The sequence below is a fragment of the Paroedura picta genome, chromosome 7 (assembly GCF_049243985.1).
Source record: "Paroedura picta isolate Pp20150507F chromosome 7, Ppicta_v3.0, whole genome shotgun sequence".
In the NCBI taxonomy this organism is placed as follows: Eukaryota; Metazoa; Chordata; class Lepidosauria; order Squamata; family Gekkonidae; genus Paroedura; species Paroedura picta.
This window is the reverse complement of record NC_135375.1, coordinates 63211006-63234465: the sequence shown is the minus strand read 5'-3', so window position 1 is coordinate 63234465 and position 23460 is coordinate 63211006. Positions and strand designations below refer to the sequence as shown.

Genomic DNA, 23460 nt, shown 5'->3' with positions numbered 1-23460 from the left:
GCACAGAAAAGAAGCAGGCTCCGATATCACTGACAATAACAGCTTCACGCAATGAATTAAAACAGATTGCTGTGATAGAAGAAGCATTTGTTCCACACAGCAAGTACACTGCCAGCTTTACTCAAGACATGTAAGGCACAACATAATTCCAGTATTAAATGTGCTTTTTGTGCATGCAGTGCTGCTAGGCACCAGGTAGCTGCATATCCCAGTGTTTGCATCTCCATATTCATGGCTGATAGGGGCACACCTGGAATCATGGTAGGCTCCACAGTCTAAAAACATCTTGATACTGCTGGGGTTGATTCAAGTGGAATGGTTTGCTCTGCAAAATGTGCCTTCTGCATTTTCATCAGTGGCATTGCAGAGCTGGAGCCAGCTAGCCCATTCCCCTTTGGCCATCACAAAGGCTATACCCGGGACCTGGGATTGAGATTGGGGATTAGTACCATCAGTATCCCCTCTCCACCTGCTTGTAGTAGGAGGGGGAGGTTGATTAGCCTATCTTGCCAGGTTAGCTTGCTAACCGATAATGTTATATTGTAATTGTTGCTGAGGGTTTTTAATGGATTTTATTGGGGGTTTTAAAATGTTGTAACCCGCCACAAGCCGTAAGGGAGTGGCGGGCAATAAACCGAAAGATAATAATAATAATAATAATAATAATAATAATAATAATAATAATAATAATAATAATAATAATAATAATACTGGAGGCGAGGGGGCCTACATGCACAAAAGCCACATGGGATGGAATCTGTAGGAAAGACGGAGTGCAAAAACTGGCTGGACCCACTCTCATATGTTCACACTCCTGTCTGATCATGAGACAGTCATGGTTTTTCAAACTCCTGTTTACTGATCCAAAAATCAAATTCACTTAAGATGAATTCACAGCATTCTTGCTAGTCTGACCAGACTTTATACTAAGTTTGCTAATACAAGGGAATCAATGTACAGAATTAAACATGTCATCTTTGTCTATCTTTACACTTATCTCAATTAATGAACACATAATTGTTGACATTAAACTAATTATCTTGTTTATTTGCACTTGTTTACTCTTAAAATGTTCAATTTTTTGTCAGCATATACATTATTTTTGCAAGCAGCTCAAACATGTTCCATGGTCTGGTAAAGGAAAAAAGTTAAGAGATGTTGACCAGTTCTCAACTTCTTTACATTTGTGGTATTGCTTATACAACAAAATCTGTACGCAGCATGCTACTTGTTACAAATACTTTGTATTTGCTGTTAAAAGAGACAGCACAATCTTTAAATTCCTGTCTAAAATGTATTTAAAGAGGACTGACAAGTTTTTGAAGAACATGTGTTCTTGGCCCCTTCAGACCTTTTGGCAGCAAGTGTTCAGAGTGAAATCCACTTCTTTAGACAGTTTTTTTTTCAGACAAAGAAAGAGGTTATGGTGTAGACTAGGGAAAATGCTTTATATGCAGGTCCTCAAGGTCAGACATGATTGGCATCTTCTGGTAAAATGCTTTCTGACAGCATGACTAGCTGGATGTATAACTATCCTGGAGTAGAACCACCAGTGATCCAACTCAGTAGAAGGCAGATTGATGTGTTCAAGGCCGCAATCCTATGTCAGTTAGCTATGAAATCTGAATCAACCCATGTTCTTGAGTTAATAAAATAGAATTTAATTCCTTGGAAGCAGCGTTTCAGAATTTGGAACACAATATAGCAAAACCAAAAAGACAGTACAAGTAGATGAAGCTTCTAAGAACACAGGAAGCAGCCCTGTGATGCATCAGACCACAAAACATCTAAACTAGCGTCATCAACTCTGACTGGCAGCAACATTCTGGATCATCACCCAGAAGGCCTCTGCCTGTCTTTTTAACAGGTGTAGATGTATACCAGGAATTCACCTTTCTATGTGCAAAGAATTACTAATAAGTTGCAATGAGGAGCAGAATATAAATCAAATGAATAAAATTAAATTAAAATGTGCTTCCTATGTGAAATACGTAATCATTGACCCAATTTCTTCATAACTGATACAATAAAAAGGTTTTTTACTTTAGTTTCTCACCATTATTTAATGCATTGAGATCTTTATTCTTTTCACTGATGTTTTTATATTTAAAAGAATATGAACTAGTCAAAAAGGAAAACCAACTTTTAAATAACAAATAGGGTTTCTTGAATTTATAAAAGGCATACCATAAGCCTGATCACACAAAGCAAAATTAGAGAAGCAGGCGCCTTCATGATCCAGGGACCTTTAATTGGATGGCATGTCCCAAGGTATTGAAGACTTGATTATCATTCACACAATGGAAACAATTCCAGTGCCTCTGCTAGATTACCATGATCAGAACTTCACAGTCATGGTTTTGCAAGGATAATTGAACCAGTAAGAGAAAAATTTCCATGGTGTCTCCAAATGTGACAACTATTTCCTTATTAAAGCCATATGGTGCTAGTGTATAAGATCCAGAAATGAGAAGTGGCTAGACCCAATTGAGCTATCCATGTGCAAGGAATGATAAGGATTTGAAGATGGCAGTGAATCCTGAATACCATCCCAGCATGCAGTACTTGATATTTTACTCACAGAACAGCAACCATAAACCACAGTAGAATTCTAAGCAGTTCAATGCTTTTAAGTTCATTAAAATTAATGGACTTTGAAAGGTATAATGTTGCTTAGGAATGCACTATGTTAGCTACATTTCTAATGACACCTTTGCCCAGTTTTTATTATTTACATCTGTTTTAGTGTCATACCAGTTGGAAAGAGTTTTATCATTTACTACAATGGAATTGCATCCAGAAGAGGAAAATGTAGGCATAAACTGTGATCTTCCTTTATCAAAGAATAAATATATACCCCTGAAGGATATAAATGCTGAAATGTAATAAATATTCCACAGAAAGGTATGATACCGTACCAGGAGCTTTTGCATCATCTTCCAGGTCTACTTCTGCTGGTGTCTTTTTCTGAACAGCAACACAACACAATTATTGCTCAGTAATGAGCTTAGCTGCAAAAGAACTATAGGCATGTGAAAAAAATAACCAAGCAGACACTATCTGCTGATATGGAAAAAGAACTCAATGGATGCATTGTGTATGGAAAGTCTTGGAGGTAGTCATACTACCCTACTAGATTAAATGAGTCAATTCTGTGCATGGGAGTCTCCTAAAATGGGCATTAAAAGGTAAATCATGCAGAAGAGCCCACAAGAAAGATAAAAAAGAAACATTCAAGGCTTGCAAAGAGAGTGAAACCATTAATTGCCATTACAAATCATGCTTCTGGCTGTTAGAAACAAAGTATTTCTCCTGACCTTGTCCTTTCCCCCAAATTAGAACACAGCTAATGCTTGACAGGTGTCACTAGAAACATTTCTCTACAGGGTTATGAATTTTGCTCTAATTTATTTTAGCTGAGTTAGACAGCCACTGCCTCTTTCCATGTCTCCTCGGTAACAGTGAATTAAGACCCGTGCTGTGAAATCATTTCCTTGTACTCTCTCTTCCACAAGTAGCAGCCAATGAATCAGAGCAGGGAATGAGAAAAGGCTGTAAGAGCCAGATAGCCAGGTGAGCATATGGGTTAGGCTGATCCACACCTACTCCACTATTCATTGTAGTCTGTGATGCTCCCACTCAGACAAAGCTTCTGATGAGAACTGAGAAACCTCTGAGGAAGTGCAAGAAGGCACAGGACAAAGGGAAAGATTTCAGACCACCTTCGCAAGAATTTTTTTTGTCCAGTGAATATACTCAGGGTGTGGACAAGTCCAAATTATTGAAGGGGTAAAAAGGATGCTGCCATTGGACAGAAGGCAAAAGTTCAGGTGCATCTTCCAGAAATAAGAAAGCAGTACAGAGTTGTTTGTATCATGACAGTAACTGTTAATGTGCTACTGTTAATGTGCTACATTCCAGACAGTATATTTCTGCCAGAAGAGTCATGATCTTATTTCCTCCATGCATGGAATACAGCTCACCCTAGCTCCACCTCATGGCTAATGAATCTGAGTTACTCATATAGGAAATATGGGGGTACTCCCCTCCCTACATCTCTTCCCATGTCTCCTGAGAGCTTAAGTCAAAATCCTGCTGAACAGAGGAGTTCTGAATAGCCATTTTGTTCTCGGTAAACAATAGGGCATCTTTTAATATCATTCCATGCCACCTGTCTGCAATGTTCTGTGCTTGCACATCCCTGTCATCCTTACAGAACAGATGGTTGGAAGAAGGCTTTGCTTTCACCAACAGTAACAGCTTCACGGGGAGTATTAAGGAAACACAACTGCCATGGTAAGAGAAGAAGCCCTTATTCCACACAGAGAGTGCAAGCCTGACTCAAGGCACTTAAGGCACAACATATTTCCAGTATCTGACATGATTTCAGGGTAGTCAATCCTTAGTTATATGCACAAGGAAGTGCACAAAGAAGGTTGATGGGGACATTCCTGGAGTGATACAGGTGGCATATTTTAAGACCCCATAGTAGAGCTTGGGTTGACTCCGGAAATAAGGCATCTGCATGCGTACTTTCTGCACTCTGAGCAGCCCCATTACAGAGGAGGATGGAGCCATGAGCTGCCTGCCTGTAGGTCGAGCAACACATTGAGCTCTAAACAGACTGTAGAAGTGTGCTTGTTTATGCAAAAAGCAACAACATGCCAATTCTGTTTGCATACCTCTAAATCTTTCTTATAATTTAAACTAGCATTTTGTTCTAGATTCCACAGTCACCAATGAGATATTAGCAGCAAATCAAGTGTATTTGAAGAGGAGCATTTTAACAACCAAAGAGCTCAGACAATGTAGAATTGGGGGAGGGAGGTGGATTTACTTAAATGCAATAATTTTCTGCTCAGGGGGAAACCTGCTAACCGAACCTGCTAGTAGTCTCAAAAAGAGTGCAAAAATATCACATTATTGCATCCTGATACACAAGAATCAAGCACATCTGTGGACTACTGCTTTCCATATGTCACATTCTGTCTCAGCTTATGATGCTCTGGGCTGGCCACAATGCGCAGTGAGGTAGATTCAGTCTTATCCTGGTCCCATTCCTGCCTGTGCTTGCCTGATTTCAACCGGAGCTGACGTCCTTCTGGCTTTTCTCACGGCTTCATTTTGCTAGCTCTTGGCACTGGATATCAGATTTTCTTCATCTGTTGAGTGCTTAGGGCTGTCCTGTCCCTGTATCGTTAGAAATGAGTATCTCAGTCCCCCTGCCATGCTAAAAGAGAAGGCACACAAAAATTAGAAATCTATGTCAAATTTAATAATAAATAAATAAGACACCTTGTATGATACTGAGACATGGATTCAAAACTACACTCACCAGATATTGAGCCCTATGAAGTTCAACATAGAAAAGATGTAGTCTCCACCAATCAGCATTCCGATATATGCAATGGACACATTCTGCAAACAAAAAGCAGTCCCTCCAGTTAGCCTCTGATCATCGCTGTGTTTCTACATGTGTTTCCTAAGAAGAATTTGCATGCAGTTAAAGAAACCACTCTGATATTCCTTTGATTAATTTAACCAGGAACAATAGCACGTGTATTGTGCAGGTCAATGGATGATGATGGTGATATACCCTATTTTACCGGGTTTTGCTGCTTCAGACTGTACTCAAACAATAAACTCACATTTTTTAACAGTCAGATTCCAAGTTTCCTAAGACAGCTAGATTTCCATTGAATAAGAACAGAAATGTATTTACTTTTCAATCACAACGTATTAAGCCCCAGTGTCACTGAGTTAAAAGAATAGTGTCATCACCAATATCACTTTAGTTGATGGTTTTTCATGTGGAAGTCACCTTCTGATTGACAAGTCATTGGAGAAACTGTGAATAATACCGTGCTGGTCTTAGGCTGCAGAGCTACACCCCCAGGGCAGATAGAAATCTGGCCATACAACTCTTTGTGTCCTTTCAAATGCAAAATTTTTAAAAACCAAAAAAGCTTCTAATTGCCATGAGGGGGCTAAGCTGTAAAATGGGGAAAAGATTCCTTGGCTCACCATTCCAGCTTGTCCCATATATCCAATATGCTTGTTCATGAATACCACATGTTCAGCCCCTTTTTATTACCACTATTCTATTCCACAGCTAAATAAAAAAATGCGCACTCTTCCTTAAAAAATCCAACACAACAAAAATCTGTACAGCACCGTCCTTCTAGTTAAATCTCCTTAACAGCTGATTATGCACTGTCATTGAAGTGACCTGTTTGAGTTGGACATAGCAAAGCAGATACAAGACTCTTTTGCGGTTTCCATGGCTAGTTTTGACATGCTCACACAGCATCATTCCATCTCTGGTTCACTTACCTTGATAGCGCCAACCACTGTGGTTGTGAGGGCAGAATTATAGTGGCTACAGAGAACTGTAGAATACATCAGAAGAAACCTAAAGCAAAGAGTTGCACCTTACAGCCAGATTCTATGCAAGCATTTCCTGCCCAGAAAGTAAGATTATCCCCCTCCTCCAATTAAAATTACATCCTTATTATTATCATGGATACACACTGATGTTTACATAGCAAACATCAATGTCCATCTTGGACAGGGATATGTATATTAGATGTTTTGAAAAAAGACAGAATTTCTGCCCTCGTATAATTCAAGAAAATATTATTCTGAAGGCCTGAATAAATTATGCACAGGATAGGTTCATATAGACTTTGATACCACAGCACTTTCCACACTGTCATGTGAAACATGATCGGAAACTGCCACATAACTCACAGGCCTTAAGCTCTACTCTTCTAAGCCCACTCACTTCCACGGACTCGGGGTACAACTCCATGAGTGAGGACCCCGAGGACCCCACAGCAAGTGTACTTCAGGAATTATCCCACTTAAAAATGCCTAGTCCTGCTCAGGCCATAGCAAGGTGGGGGGGGAGGGGGACACACAGGCTCCTGTCTCCTTCCACACTTAATGGAGGCTCCTGAAAGACATGGCTGGGTGTAAAGAAGACAGGGGCCTTCCCGTTCTCTAGGCCTGAGCAGGATCAAACCTGCATGGCTATTTTAAGCAAAAGAACTCCTAAGGGAAAAGGCTGCAGTTTCCCTGAGGACACCATATTATCTAGCTCTGCCTCTAGGTTGTATACTACACTAGTGGCAAAATTAGGGATGCTACTTTGCATCTGTATAATCTTTCAATGTTGGGGGGGGGGGGAGACACAGAAGCCAAACAAGATCAAGAACTAGTGACATTTCCGATACCAGAAATGAATAATGTGGAGATGATCTTTTCTTGCCTAATGAATAATTTCCAAAGGCATTACGCAAGCACTGAACAATGAGTATATTGATTTTTTTGCTTCACTTGTTGCAGTTGTTTGCTGTTTGCTGGCTCAAGAGCAGCTTCATGAGATGCAAAACTGTACCAGCCATTCCTGCCTTACTTGCAAAGATGCCTTACCCCAATATACAGGAAAGTAGAAATTGTACGATGAATAAAATATTGGTCCACTGTTTAAAATCAGTGACCTAGGAATTGAAAAAAATAGACATTTCAGATATTTTAATGATGGCATAGTGTATTTACGCAGCATTCACATAACTTACAAGAGGCCTTTTGATAAAGAATCCCCTGCAAGTTCACATCCCAATACAACCAAGGTGCATGGCCCATTTAAACAGCCAAAGTAGTTTTAACTAGCCGTTCAGGAGGATGAGGAGGAGCATTTAGTCCCTTCCCCAGCACATTGGTAGGATGTTAGGTTTTTTTTTTAAAGGGCTACAGATGTGCAGCTATGCATGAGCTTGCAATAGTCTGAATCCAACTCAGATTTTATTTTAATTGGATTTGGGTATTAATACTTTATAGACTTGTAACAGTGGAAAAATCAATGCAACATTAATGTATGTTTTTTGCATAAAATGTAGAAATGAATATTACATATGCAAACAATGACAAGCTGGTTTATCTATCTGGTTTTTAAGAAAGTGGGAAGATCACTCTAATTTTTACTACCACGTTCCTTTTCAATCCACAAGGCTCTTACTTCCTTATTTATTCAGCAAGGTAATATGATAATCAAAGGATCACCGAGAGAAGCTAGACACAGGCCAGTTTCATGGCAGTTTCCCTCCAGGTTTACATTAAGATGTGTCGCTGGTTAAGGACTGAAATGAAATTAAACTGGGTGTGTCATATTTATTTGTGCACAGAGTCTCCTGGGCTCCTCAAGTCTGTCCCCAGATTGAAAGGATTGTGCACCAAGTCTGCATAATAAGGGCCTGTAGGCTGACAATGACCCAGGCAGCTCTCAAATGGTAGGACTCCCACCTCATGGAAATTTACCACTTAGCTGGAATATATTCCAGGTGTGCTGTAGATTCATTCGGTCAGAATAAGACAACAATGATTTTCAAATGGCACTTTAATTTTGTGAGATCTGGGGGTTTATATTTAAAAATTCTGCCTCCTGCATTATTGTTAAATGCAATCCCACTTGATCACGAGGGTGATTCAGAGGGTGGCCGTGTTGGTCTGCGGTAGAACAGTGAGATGTGAATGCAGCAGCATTTGAGAGACAAACAGGATTCTGGGAGTACAAGCTTTCAAGACTCAAAGCTCTCTTCCAAGACTCAAATTCCAAGTCTACTGGCTCCCCATCCTCAGGATGTTGCCATTCTCAAGCATAATTTCCTCGAAATCAATACTGAAGTGGTAGAATGAATATCATTTGGGTGTCACCCAAATATATGGGGAATGAGCCAAAGACAGAGTTAAGCAGCTATCTGCAGCTTGACTACAGATTAAAAGCACCCATGTAATCATCTCCAAGTGGAAAGCCAGTGATTAGAGGATTCTGGTCAGGCAACGACAAACTTGCATTCATTTCTCCAGTGCCTGGGCATATCAACACCTTCCTTCATTTGGGAGTCAGATTAATGTTGGTCTTCAACAGCAATCTGTCTAGCCATGCTTTTTGAAGACGTTCCACAGCCTGCTGACAGTCACTTGAAAACATACACTGAAAATTATATTCCATAGTCCCAACCAGTGTTTTGTATATGCTACTTACCTGCTGGAAATCTCCAGTGAAAAAACTGATGAGAACTGTAGGAATTACCATAAAACAGGCATTATAAAAAATGACTCCATATTTTCCCAGCTCCTGTATAAAACAGATACACCTGTTTAATTGTAAGCTATTCAGAGAGTATTAAACTAGTTGGAGATTTTTCTACTAAAATCTCAAATATTACCTAATGGCAGCATGAGTAGGAAACAAAGTTAATAACCCTACTTCATTACTCTACCTATCTTCTATGATGTCTATAAATATCCATTTTCTGTGATAGGCACTTTTAGGGAAGGGTGGGTGCTTAGCAGTAGAATCTGAGTGTTGTCCCAGGTTCAAAGCTCTCGCATCTCCAAGTAAAAGGATCAGGCTTGCAACAGGCATTAGCTATATGCAATAAACTGAACTGCTACTACTATAAGTAAAAGGATAGGGATAGTTGATGTGAAAGACCTCTACCTGGGGCTCTAGAGAGCTACTGCCAGTTGAAACAGACAATACAGACCTTGGCAGACCAAAGAGCTAAGTGGAAGTCTGCTTCATGTGTATACTAATCCACTCACAGATGTGTACTAAATCACTGCTTACAAAGTAATCATCTCAACAGAGTTCCAAACAGTGAAGAAGCTCGTAATCAAAGATTATATCCTGATTTATCTGACCGCACCCTAATGGGCTTCCTTCAGATGTTTCAGCTTCTTAAAAAAAAAGACGGTTCCCAGAAGACATTAAATGCATATACCAAGGCTTGAAAACTGCTGGGCACGTGAGTCACCCAATAACCTGATAATTTCAATGCTGCTGCTGCAAGATGTTGACATTTTACCCCTTTGCAAGGATGGAATCTATAAATGTATAGTTGGCTTCTAGAATATTTTTTTTTCTAGCACTGATGGAAGGCTGCGGCAAACATGCTCATTTTTTGATTAATAAGGTCATGAAGCAAAAATGTTAGCACTGCTAGAAATGCAAGAGCAGGACGACAAATGAAAACCTTATGCAAATTACCTTGGGGTCGATTTTTTGCTTTGTGTAAACACCATTTGCAGCAGTGAAAATATCATTCAGGAACACAGAAGTGTAGCCTCCCAAACTGAAAGCCAGATCAGATCTAAAAGAGAATATAGAGAGAGCATTTTAAAATGCTCCAAATGGTAGATTCATTGTTTGCATTGTTATGTGTTCCACAAATCATTTAAGTATTATAAACTTGTCAACACATTTAAAGCAGTAAAAAAACAACACTGCACAGTTCTGGTTGACATTTTACTCAGGGTTTGCTTTGATTAATTCCTGGCAACTTTTTCAACAATTACTTCAGTGCTCCACACAGCCAAACCTAAAATCAGATTAATAAAAAAAAGGGCACCCAGCAACTGGCTAGTAACATACTCTAACAAAAACTATAGTTGAATTGCTGTCAAATTCAGTGGAGCTTGTGGCACTGCCACCAAAACACTGTGGTAACCACTTCTATAGTTAAGACAATTTCCCCCAATTAATTATGCTCAACTTTTCCTGGTGATAAATGAAAAATCTTTAACATTCCCACTACTTAGCAAGTGTGCAGGAACAGTAGGAGACAGCTAAATAAGCTAAGGATAATGGCCTCTCCTTTATTTGCCTCTTTTTTTAAAATTTGCCATTTTGCATGGCTGGAAGGGGGAGGGGAAGGGCCCTGCTAAATATGGGGTTTGTCATCATGCCATTCCCAGGTAAGTGGGATCTGGTCACTGCTGGTTCCATTGGGGAAGGGCAGAGCTTTTCATATTTAATTATATGGCAACCCCCATTTCCCATGACTGCCCAGATAACAAGGCTTGGAATGTACACAAAGGTTCATTTAAAACAAAATTGTGTGTCTCACATCTAGGCATCAGTATTCTGAAGTAAAAAAAAATACTGAATGGGCAATTCAACCTGGCAAAACTTGACACTTCTTCATTTTATAAAGAAGAATTGATGTTTTGTATCCTGCTTTTTATTACCCAAAGGAATCTCAAAGTGGCTTACAGTCACCTTTCCTTTCCTCGCAACCGACACCCTGTGAGGTCAGTGAGGCTCAGAGAACTTTGAGAAACATGACTGGCCACCCAGCTAGCTGCATGTGGAAGAGTGGGAAATCAAACCCAGTTCTCCAGATTAAAGGCTATTGCTCTTAACCATTATACCAAGCTGACTCTAAAGGTGAACATAGCAGTTGCTAGCTGCTGCACAAAAACATTCTGTCCCTTTAACAGAAGCTTGATATGTGGAAATGGACAGTTGATGTGTCTCATAGCACTGAGGTATACAACATCACCTGGTACATAAGATCTCATGCTTCTATTCAAGAGATAGGATATTTTTCTCCAGGACAGTTGGTAAGCCTAGCCCTAGTTCTTTCTCTGCACTTATTCTCCCTGTGTGTGTTCAGACTGTACTCAGTACAAACACACTTTATTTCAATGAAACATGATTAACTGTGCACTGGACTCTCTAGGCTGAGTCAACAGAGAATCCCAGCCTCTTCCAGGGGCAAGAAGACTGGAATAAAAGAGGACAAATTCAATTCCAAGGACAAATTCAATTAATTCAATTGCTTTCCCCTCTTTTAGTTGCAGCATCTGAGAATTCCACATCTTCCCCCCTTCATCAGTTATCTAACAGAAACTGTATTGAAGACTGTGGAATAAATGTATTTTGTAACTAACATTTTCCAGGTGAATATCTGCAACTGTCTTTGACAAGACATTCTTATGTACATTCAAAGAGCAAAAGCCAATGGTTTAAGTCTTACCCAGCTGCTATGAAAGCCCCAAGGAGGATTGCAAACACACTGAGCACAACACTCAATGAATAGCGTTTCCTATAAAGACAGACAATATCAGGGAGAAAAGAGCAAGAGTCCAGCAGCACCTTAAAGACTGACAACATTTCTGGCAGTGCCTGAGCTTTTGTGAATCACTGCTCGCTTCTTCAGATACAGCTAGAATATGAATCTGTTCTCTATATTGGTAAGTGGAGTGATTTCAGCAGGGCTTAACAATAGCAGGCATGATTGGATTGGGTATGGTATGCTGAGGGGTAGCAGAAACCCAGATCTCGATTCAGTCCAGGAGGATACATTGTCTTCAGCTTCATTATCAATTGAAATTCAGTTGTCTCTCTTTCTAATCTCCCTCTGAAATTCCTTTCAGAGAGCAGCTACTCCTAGGTCAAGGAGAGTTCGTTAAGGAATTAAGAGACAACAGACCTGAAGCAGCTATGACACATGCTATATAGAACAACGTTTGAATCTAGTGGCACCTTTAAGACCAACAAAGTTTAATTCTATTTATTAGCTTTTGTGTGCTTGTATACTTCTGCATTTTGATTCTAAGAGGAGAAAATCACTTCCTAACTCCATAATAAGAATAAAAACCCAACCAGACCATGTAATATAGTAGAGTCTTATCACACTGTGCTTGCAGTAGTGAATATGAAATATCTGGGCACATGTTTACAAGCATTCAAATTAATCAGGGAGAAATCAGTACTATGTGAGGAAAGGTAACATTACAAGATCTACTCCTTATATCCTACGCAGGCCTTAGGGAAAGAGGTATCATCATTTTAGATAGACTGAGGGCTGAGAAGTTGTCTTGGGTGGTACAAAAGCCAAAGAATGGCAAAACTACCAATGTGGCTGATGAAAGGGGATGGTGTAATTAAGAGACTGAAAATCCAGAACCTGATGAAAGTTTGTTAGAAGGAGACATGAAGAAAATGGTAGAGGAAGCTGGATACTGAAGCCAGAGGGAACTTTGAAATAACCTCACAGCATTTTCAGTCTATAGAGACTTCATTCAAAAAGCTGAGAGGCAGGAACATAAAGGAGGCTGGCCAAGACAGTATGTTTAAAGGAAGCAGGACACAAAAGGCAGGGAGCTCAGTGTTAGGAACCTGGCAGAACAACAGGAGAAGTGAACACAAGTCCATTCTGCTAGGTTCCTAATGCAGGGAATAGTTTTTGACTCAGTTATAGGGACAGAAAAGAAGCAGACTAGTAAGGTGAGCATCTAGATTCTGACCATATCTTTGAGAAATGTTCACTAGCTGGGGATCTAAGCACTATGACCTAGCAATGGTAAGGGGCCAAAACACTGGTGGAGGGATTGGGTAAATTTCATATATTTAGTATAACTCATCAACTAGCTATTATTTGGCCACAAATTTCTTGTTTTAGAATCACAGAATTAGAAGGGGCCATACAGGCCACCTAGTCCAACCTCCACCCCTCCCGGGCTCAGTGCAGGATTAGCCCATAGCATCCATGATAAAGCATCCACAGACTGAACCAGCTAATTTCTTTTTTCCTTGCAAGTATTCCAAAGACACCAAATGTTTATTTCAAGTTCTATCAGCCAGGGGAAAAAATCACCCATTTAAGCATTCTGACCCAATGTCACAAAAAATTACTTGATTGGTTAGACTTCAGAGGTATTTAAAAAATGAGCATCAAATACTTACCCAAGTATTATGACTTCCAGTAGTAATGTAAGTGGAATGGTAAACTTCCTAAGGACTGTAAACATTGGCAGGCTGTTTTTTTTTAAAAAAAAAACACCCTAGGTTAGGTCAGCTGCAAGCTCTTTGATTAGTTCTTATCTATTTTTGTTGAATTGAGGATGAAATCATTGGACTAGAATTAAGACTCAGTCTGGACAAATTCTCAGCCATTCTTACAGCCAAATGTCAGACTGACACCAAAGGCTGATTAGACAACAGTATTGCTGGAAATGAGACTTAAAAAAAAATAGCTTAACATAAAAAAGCTCTGCTGGATCAGGCCAGTATTCCATCTAGTTCAGCATTCTGTCTCCATCACACAGTGACCAGCCAGTTCCTCTGGATGGCCAACAACAGGCCACAGAGGCCGAGACCTTCCCCTGATGTTGCCTCCTGGCTCTGGGATTCAGAGGCTTAGTGGCTCTGAACGTGAAGGTTCCCCTCATTCACCAGGGTAAGAAGCCATTCACAGATTTGTCCTCCATGGATCTATCTCATCTCCTTTTAAAGCTATTTTGTTACTGTGGCCATCAGGAAATTCCACATTTTAATCTCTCTCTCTGTAAAGTAATACTTCCTTTTATCCATTCTGAACTTACTGCCCATAAGCTTCACTAGATGCCACTGAGATCTATTATTTTGGGAAAAGGGGGAAAATGTCTCCTTATCACCCCCCTCCACCCCAAGCAAAATTTTATAAACTTGTCATGTCCCCGCTTAGTCGTCCCTTTTCTAAACTGAAAGGTCCTCTAACCCCTTAATTCTCTACTTTAGTCACCTTTTCTTTCTTTATTTACTTCATTTCTCTACTGCCCCTTCCTGCAAGTGGGCTTGGGGCAGTTTACAATAAAAGTGAGGGTGTACTATCACACACCTGGTCAAACCTTTGAGGCTAATCTTGAAATGGTGAAGGAAATAAATTAGACCTACCCTCCAACAGCTGCACTGGTCACCCCTGGAGCTCCAAATCAGGTTCAAGGTGTTGGTATTAACCTTTAAAAACCTGTTAAAACCAGTCCCACCCCTCACGCAGAATTGCTAATTTTATCATAATTTCTACAAGCACAATATGTGCAAATCCTTCCTAACTCCAGCAACGAATCTGTGAACTGCTTTAAAATCCTCCACAAAGTTTATCGACATCACAATATACCTCCTTTCCAAATGCAGAGAAAAACACAACTTAACTTCAGCTTCAAACTTTCTACTCACAAAAACTAAATCAAAACCAAACTGTTGGGTAATAATATAGGGTTTTTATTGTACCTTAGCTTGCTTGTGCTTGACAATCCACTTATGTGATTTCCCACATAAATCAGAGGAAGTGGAAACAGCTGCAAGAAAATGAGACCACTTGTCTGTTAAGACCCATTTCATATGTCTATGAAAGAAATATACTGCAACAACCTCTTCACACAACTAGTTATACTCCAGCGACTGAAGAAAATATTGTTGTTGTTGTTGTTATGTGCGAAGTCGTGTCCGACCCATCACGACCCCATGGACAATGATCCTCCAGGCCTTCCTGTCCTCTACCATTCCCCGGAGTCCATTTAAGTTTGCACCTACTGCTTCAGTGACTCCATCCAGCCACCTCATTCTCTGTCGTCCCCTTCTTCTTTTGCCCTCAATCACTCCCAGCATTAGGCTCTTCTCCAGGGAGTCCTTCCTTCTCATGAGGTGGCCAAAGTATTTGAGTTTCATCTTCAGGATCTGGCCTTCTAAAGAGCAGTCAGGGTTGATCTCCTCTAGGACTGACCGGTTTGTTCGCCTTGCAGTCCAAGGGACTCGCAAGAGTCTTCTCCAGCACCAGAGTTCAAAAGCCTCAATTCTTTGACACTCGGCGTTCCTTATGGTCCAACTTTCGCAGCCATACATTGCAACTGGGAATACCATAGCCTTGACTAAACGCACTTTTGTTGGCAGGGTGATGTCTCTGCTTTTTAGGATGCTGTCTAGATTTGCCATAGCTTTCCTCCCCAGGAGCAAGCGTCTTTTAATTTCTTTGCTGCAGTCCCCATCTGCAGTGATCTTGGAGCCCAGGAAAATAAAATCTGTCACTATCTCCATTTCTTCCCCATCTATTTGCCAGGAGAAGAAAATATACATATAAAAATAAACTTTGTTAATGATGACACTTGATTTTATGAACTTAGGCAGGTTGTGAGTGGGTGGGCAGGAAGGGATGTGCCAGTGTTTGTCTCTTGGGGCCCTTACTTGCATACCCAGGGAATTGCTAATTGCCACTGTGGGGTGGTAGGTGAATTCCCTCCAAGTCAGGCTGGATTCTGAAGATTTTTGGTGTGTGGGGAGGGGACTCACTTGGGCATGAAATTGGGATCATTGTGAGTGGGCAGGTAGTTGTGAGTTTCTGCACTGTGCAGGGGGTGAACTAGATAATTGATCCCCAACCTTTTTATCACCGGGACCGGTCAACACTTGACAATTTTACTGAAGCCCTGGGGAGGGGTAGTCTTTTGCCGAGGGACGTCACCGCCGCCTGAGCCCCTGCTCCGCTTACTTTTCCGCTGGCGCCCCTGACTCCCCAGCGCCCACTGGGGGGTGCTGCCAGCAGCAGCTGCACAGTGCCACTCTGAGGGGGAGCCCCAGCCATGGTGGCCACCAGTGAGCACCAAAGGTGAGCCGGTGGCAGACTGGGAGGGCAGCCCCTGAGGCAGCAGCCGGGGAGGAGGATGGGGAGGAACCGTGGCCCGGTACCGATTGATCCAAGGACTGAGACCAGTCTCCAGACCGGAAGTTTGGGACAGCTGGACTAGATGACCCTGGAGATCCCTTCCTATGATTCTATGATTAGCTGAATTGTGTACACATTGTAGCCAAAATGCAGCTCCTCTTGTTTCAATAATGGTACAATAATATCACAAGAATTAAAAATCAGGCCCATCATAATGGGCAAGCCCCCACCCTAAAGACAATACTTGGCATATCAGACTTTTGACCCCAGCAAAATGTAATTTGAAGCCCCCAACAGCAGCGTTTGCCACTACAGATTTGGTCAATGTGGGCCTAGGTGGCAATTAATGATTCTGTTTACTATTTGCACATACTAGCTATCACCAAAAGATAAACTTACAGGATACAAAACCAGCTCTACATGGCTGGTTAGAAGTGCACATCTTCCTGGAGCTGATGTGGCAGTGCAACCTTTCTTTCTTTAATCCACAAACAGGGGGGAGGGGAGAGAAGGCAGAAACTTTGTCTGTCTTTTTGCTGTACTATGACCTGAAGTAGCCAGGGAGATGGGCATTTTTATAATTGAAAATGGCTCAGGATGGGAGGGGAAGTCAGTCCCGTCCCCACCCCCCCACAACCCCAGGCCATATAGGATCATCTCTTGCTGACTTTAAGGACCAGTGACATCTTGGAAATTCCAGTGACCCCTCAAAATTAAGATCAGGGTGTAACTTACCTTCTTAGGAATATTTTTGTCAAAATCAGGGAAGTGAATGATTTTATTTAATTTTGACACATACAAGATCAGGATAGTGGTCACCATCTAAAAAGAAAGAAGGCATCATCAGTCACTCGGCAACAACAAAATGCTATTTAAAAAACAAAGATGGGGTGAACTACAGACCACTTACTATATTGCCCTGCCTAAGAATGGTACTGTCAACACTGTAACAATTCCTTTTAAGTGGGTAGCAATTTTGGTCTGAAGCAGCAGAACAAAGTTTAAGTCCAGTGTGCATGCACACAGAAGCTTATATATCTTCTTGAATAATAAGAAGCCACTTCACTCAAACTTTGTTCAACTCCTTTTAATACCTTCTTTTTCAGCCCAATTTTCCAGTGCAGGCTAATCCTAAATGGGTGCTGCTATTCTGGAATGGAAGAAGTATCAAAATGTCTAGAGAACTAAAGATATATTAGCAATCAGATAGTGTGCAAGAGAAAACAACTGCCAGCATTTCTTTCTCCCTTCAACTTATCCAACTGTTTACACCTCTACAATTGTATGTCTGCAGAAATAAGTGCTAGATATTTAATATCAACAATTATTTCTCACAAAGATAAGTAACATTCAATCATGTAAGAGTCTCCAATTAATTCACAATGGTCAACCTGGATTCTACAAACTGGGCTATTTACCAAGTTCAATGATCTGTAGTACTTTTAATTGTTAAACATACCTGTCCAACTCCCAGAAACAATGGGGATGGGAATCTATAAAGAAAAAAAGATGTATTAAACATCTTTTAAAAATAAGATAATGTTCAGTTTTTATCAAAAAAAAAGTTCATCAAAATACAAAACTTGCCAACCTAAAGTTTCTTGAAATGTCAGTACTTGTTTCTGCACTAAAAAGTAAGAATAAATATATTTCAGAAACTACTGACAAATAAGCCAGGGTTACACAGTTGTCAGTGTGCTGGAATAAGACTGGGAAATTCAGGTTCAGGCCATGTTCAAAGACAGCAGACGTCTGAGTACCAGTTTCTGGGAGCAACACCAGAGAAAGGCTTCACCCTCAGTGCCTGTGGACATGCTGGATTAACCAGGCTGGCTACTGGGAAACATGATGCCACACTAAAGGCTCCCCTTATGTTAACTTTGAAAACAGGTAGTGTAACTCACTATGGAGTGGGTCATTGGAAAAATATGAAAATACCTGAAGTTTTAGTACTGCGCTTTTATGCCAACAGAAAAAAAGGTAAGCAACAAGTAGACAGTATGAAGTATTGGGAATTCATATAAGTGAAAACTACATACTTTCCAATAGTTAAGAAAGCCTATTTCTACAATAAGATATTATTATTTTCCTCTTACAGGATTAGGGCTGCCAACTCCAGCTTGGGAATGCCTAGATATTTGATCGTGTTCACTGGGAGGGAAGGACCTCAGCAGAGATGTGATGCCATACAGTCCATCTCCTGAAGTTGCCATTTCCTGCAGGGTATCTTATCTCAGTAGTTTGGTGATCAGTTGTCATTCTAGGAGAATTCCAGGTCACCTTGAGCTGGTGATCATAGTCATCCAGAGACAAAACAGAAAGAGCTGCCTAATAGTACGGCTATACTGTCCCTTAAAACTAGTTTAACTTACAGTCACCACAGCATCAACATCAGTTTACAAATTTACACTATGAACAGAGAAGCCAAAATTAATGGCCTAACTTGCCTAGTATTGTCAGTAATACACAGCAGCTGATCGCACAGTAAACTCATCCACAACTGAGGTTTCCTACCTGCGTCCTTTGGAATTCCTCACTGTTAAAGAGTTTACATTACTCCCAGTGTTCTGAATAGATTTTTTTAAAGTTATCGATAGTCTTATTTCTCTTTAGCCCTCAATAAGGAAAAACTTCAGTTCAAAAAACTAAACATGGTAATTTTACTCCCCCTCCCCATCCTATTTTGCCTATATGTATCTTGTCCATCTTCCTTGGCCCTCCTGCCAAAGCTTGGCCCTTCTGCCTATTACAGGAAGTGCAGAGGTTGCAAATATGTATGTCCAAAGTCCAGTAACATGTTCAGCCCCAGAACTGCTGTCCTGTCTTCAACCAGCTCCTCCAGTTCTACTATCTATTATCCCTGATTTCTATTTCTGTCTCAAAGTTCACTGCCTATACCAAATGCCTTTCTTGACTTCAAGTATCCTTAGTTCCTAAAACCATTATATCTGGAAACCACAGACACAAACATGGATGGACTGACCCTTAATCTCAGCGGTGTGAAAGAGCATTATGATTATTCCATGGTGAGGAATGGAACATTATGATTATTCCATGGGTACTTTGCACATTCTCATCTGTCTGCCATGATCTTTTAGGCACTAGAACAGAGCAATGGCATTGAAAACAAGCTTTCTGAGGCTGAACCCTTGTCCAAACAAAACCTTGATCCCCCATGTCTGATAAGCTTGAAGCCTTCAAATAGCTTATTTATTGGGTACTTATTTAGCTAACCTGGCTCTAATTTTAATGTTGTTTCATCATTTTTGGTCTGTGGCTGGATTCTGCCAGCAGTTTGATCTTCAACCTAAAGAAAACGGAGGTGAATCTGAAGTCTAACATTCACAGCCTGCAATTTTAGCTCAGAGATAGCAGATATAGTAAAATAACATACGGTTGTTATCTTACAAGGTGAAAAATCAAGGTGCATTCTAAGACACAGAATGCAGTTATGAATCAATATTTATGCATGGCATTAAGACAATTGACTGTATTGGCAGCCAACTGTATTGATTTATTTACATATTTATAATTGCTTTTCTCCCCAACCCAAAGTAAAAACAACATTGTTCTCTCCTCCATTTTAACAAACAATAGCCCTGCCCTCATTACATTCAGTACGATCTAAGACCAGCCAACACCAATATAAAGGCAAAAGTGAAATTCAAATTTGTTGTTGTTGTTAGGTGCGAAGTCGTGTCCGACCCATCGCGACCCCATGGACAATGATCCTCCAGGCCTTCCTGTCCTCTACCATTCCCCGGAGTCCATTTAAGTTTGCACCTACTGCTTCAGTGACTCCATCCAGCCACCTCATTCTCTGTCATCCCCTCTTCTTCTGCCCTCGATCGCTCCCAGCATTAGGCTCTTCTCCAGGGAGTCCTTCTTTCTCATGAGGTGGCCAAAGTATTTAAGTTTCATCTTCAGGATCTGGCCTTCTAAGGAGTAGTCAGGGCTGATCTCCTCTAGGACTGACCGGTTTGTTCACCTTGCAGTCCAAGGGACTCGCAAGAGTCTTCTCCAGCACCAGAGTTCAAAAGCCTCAATTCTTTGATGCTCGGCCTTCTTTATGGTCCAACTTTCGCAGCCATACATTGCAACTGGGAATACCATAGCCTTGACAAAATGCACTTTTGTTGGCAGGGTGATGTCTCTGCTTTTTAGGATGCTGTCTAGATTTGCCATAGCTTTCCGCCCCAGGAGCAAGCATCTTTTAATTTCTTTGCTGCAGTGATCTTGGAGCCCATGAAAATAAAACCTGTTACTATCTCTTCCCCATCTATTTGCCAGGAATTGAGAGGGCCGGATGCCATGATCTTTGTTTTCTTGATGTTGAGTTTCAAGCCAACCCCCATCTATACCTTCGGAACTGCCTTTTCTTCAGAACCCCAGCCAACAGGAGAGGGGCTAAAAAGTGACACTTGGGAATTCAGTGTTCATTCACATACTAAAAGAGACAGCCCTCCAGGTAAGAATGGCTTTTGCTGATACATCATTTTTTTACACCAATCCTTGAGAATTAATCACCACTGAGAGTGCAAGCCACTGGGAGCTAGTGGTTAAATGCTGGATGAGGATCTGGCTGGACTGGGTTTGAATCCCCACTCTATCATGGGGGCTTTCTGGGTGACCTTGGACCAACGCACACACTCAGGAGAAACGTCTTCACTAGGTAGTACAGTAAAGGTAAATTGGAGAAGGGCACAACGCCGGGTCCTCATTGGGAAGAGCGGTGGGGTATAATGGGAGGACGGAATACACTTAACTGTGCCTCGCCCCCTCTCCCTTGCTAGCCAGTCACCCTGAGGACTTTGCTCCAACGAACTCTGGAAGTGAACCTGGCCACCAGCCGCGCTTCCTCTGAAGGGCCGCCTGGCAGCAGAACCCCACCGGGACCGGAACGAAGAGCAAGCCCGAGAGGCAGGAGTGGCGGGACGACACTGCAGCAAAACAGCTGCTAACACGGGTCGGCAAGAAATCGCAACCACGGGTCTATTAGCCAAGATCGAATAGCGAACATCCGTATGATGGGGGGGGGGGGGGCAGAGAGGAAGATGGGTTTCCAGAGAAAAGACGCCGGTCCCGCTCCACCTGTAGCATTCCCCCCCCCTTCCGCCCCGAGCGCTCCTCACCTGTAAGCAGTCAGCACCGCCTTGTTCACCAGCACGATCAAGAAAGAGCAGGCTCCATAGAAGAGCGCGGAAAGCAGCTTGGGCAGCGGGGCGGCGGGGGCCCCGGCCCGCCCCTCCTCGGCTTTCATCTCTTGGCACGTGCCGCACGCCCCAAACTATTCGCCATGCCACACGCCATCGACGCAGCCCGGGGCAAGCGCGGCCGGCCGCTCCTCGGCGGAGGAAGCGAAGCCAACAGGAAGGAGATCGCCATCGGCCAGCGTGTCCCCACCCCCTCCGCGGCCGTGTGCGGCGCTCCGGAGAAACTTCGGAAAGCGGGACGGCGGCGCCCCCTGCTGCCAGACGGCTTCTTTCTCGGGCTGCCTGGGGGCGAGGGCCTTCCCCGTCGACCTGGCAGGCTCAACCGGATGACAGGTGAAGAAGCTTCGGAGGCGGGAAAGTGGCCTGCCCGTTTACTAAAAGTTGAAGAGGTTTGGCCGTGGGAAGGTGAAGCTTTTTCATAATGGTTGGCAATGCTAGGGGCATTGCAGTTGGACTCAGATGATGTATCAAGGCACCTTTTGAGCCTCTGCGTGGCCTTTGGAATCGTGATAGGGGGTGGTGGGTGCAGCTACTAAATGGCTGCCACGGGAGGCAGAGCCAGTATCAAATGGATGGGAGGAAGGTAATGTTTAATTAATGTAGGAACACTTCAGTATCCCAGGCAGAAGCTTTGTTCATTCACAAAGTTGCCTTTTAAAATGAAACACATTTATATTTTCTTGCTTACACACAGTTTACCTGCAGTCATCCAATGAAGAGCATTCTGCAATGGTGGCAGCTGGTGTTGAAGCAACCTATCTAAAAGATACAGCCAATCAGATCACCAAAGGCCAATCAGAAACCCTGCTGGATAAATTGCCCCCTCCCTTCCTAAAAACACTTTGTGGATGCCATGAAACCATCAGTGGGCACCATACTCACGCTGACTGGACAGGATGCTAGCAGCAGCGAGGCCAACCACATGCCCACTAGACTCCTGCCCATTGTGGCCTGCCCTTAGCCTTGACCCAGAAACTACAGCTGGTCCAAAAAGCAGTGGCCAGGGTCCTCACAGCAACACCATGGAGGTCCTACATAGGGCCTATCAACTACGGTGGTTGCCAATTGAATTCCAGATCAAGCTAAAGGTTCTGGTAATTACCTTTAAGGCCATACACGGTCAGGGCCCAGTGTACCTGAGGGACCGCATCCCTATGCCCCTCAAAGAGCTTTACGCTCCACCAACAACAACAACGGCTAATGATCCTTGGCCCTAACCAGGGCCAGAATCTTCTCTGTCCTGGCATCTACCTGGTGCAATGAGCTCCCGGAAGATATCAGGACCCTGATGGAGCTAAAACAGTTTTGCAGGGTCTGCAAAAGGGAGCTCTTCTGCCAAGCATTTGGTTGAAACCATGTGAAACCAGCAGCATCTACAGGGCCCCTACTCCCTCCCTCCCAGAAATCCATTCATGTGTTCTGCCCTGGACCTGTTTGCACTGTTAGTTATCTCAGTTACAGTTATTAATGTTAATATTATTGTTATTGTGGTTATCTATAAGTTATGGAAAAACTACATTCCTTGTATGGTTTTCTATGTCCTATGTAAACTGCCCTGAGCCTTAGGGGAGGGCGGTATATAAATACAACAAATAAAAAAAATGAATATATACTTTCCACAGGTGCCAACCTGAAGACATCTAGTACTTTCAGCTCATGCAAACAAGTTTATCAGGTACCAGATCCTAGGCAACAAACCAATCCCTTGCAGTCCCTTAATGACAAATCTGTTTTTAGTCTAGCATAAATTTTCATTGTTAGAATAAAGACCTGATGCTGCAACCACCTTGGCTTATCATTTGCCATTACTCCTACTTGTGCTTCAAGCTTGTCTCTGAATGTGAGACTTAAACACAGGGAGGTAAGGGATTGTGCCTCACCCTCTTCTCCTCCCCAAAGCCTATCCACCATCAGTTTTTTTTTAAAGGTAGGGCTTTGCTGGGTTACCCTAGCTGATGCTACTTGGTCACTGGTTT

At 42.1% G+C, this 23460-nt stretch overlaps 1 protein-coding gene across 3 annotated transcripts; it reads right to left on the bottom strand.

Annotated features, from left to right (window-relative positions):
- Window positions 1–1017: 1017 nt before the first annotated feature.
- SLC35D2 (solute carrier family 35 member D2) lies at window positions 1018–21743 on the bottom strand. Of its 3 annotated transcripts, none has more exons than XM_077344555.1 (12): window positions 21404–21728; window positions 17731–17764; window positions 17007–17093; window positions 14843–14910; window positions 13538–13609; window positions 11826–11894; window positions 10055–10157; window positions 9047–9139; window positions 7435–7502; window positions 6334–6412; window positions 5336–5418; window positions 1018–5230 (listed from the first exon to the last, which is right to left on the bottom strand). In XM_077344555.1, the coding sequence occupies exons 1-12, from the start codon at window positions 21529–21531 to the stop codon at window positions 5128–5130; spliced, it is 987 nt and encodes a 328-aa protein (XP_077200670.1). In that variant the 5' UTR covers window positions 21532–21728; the 3' UTR covers window positions 1018–5127. The 3 variants fall into 3 exon arrangements, with proteins under 3 accessions (XP_077200670.1, XP_077200673.1, XP_077200671.1); XM_077344558.1 differs by lacking the exon at window positions 21404–21728 and adding an exon at window positions 18368–18474; XM_077344556.1 differs by lacking the exon at window positions 11826–11894 and having other exon boundaries at window positions 21404–21743.
- Between the last annotated feature and the right edge of the window lie 1717 nt (window positions 21744–23460).

Coding starts and splice junctions, on each gene's coding strand:
- SLC35D2 (XM_077344555.1), bottom strand. CDS start 21,531: ATGAAAGCCGAGGAGGGGCGGGCCGGGGCCCCCGCCGCCCCGCTGCCC. Junction 10,158..11,825: donor GGGGCTTTCATAGCAGCTGG/GTAAGACTTAAA, acceptor ATTCTCTTTTAG/ATCTGATCTGGCTTTCAGTT. Junction 5,231..5,335: donor TTCATAGGGCTCAATATCTG/GTGAGTGTAGTT, acceptor CTTCTCTTTTAG/CATGGCAGGGGGACTGAGAT.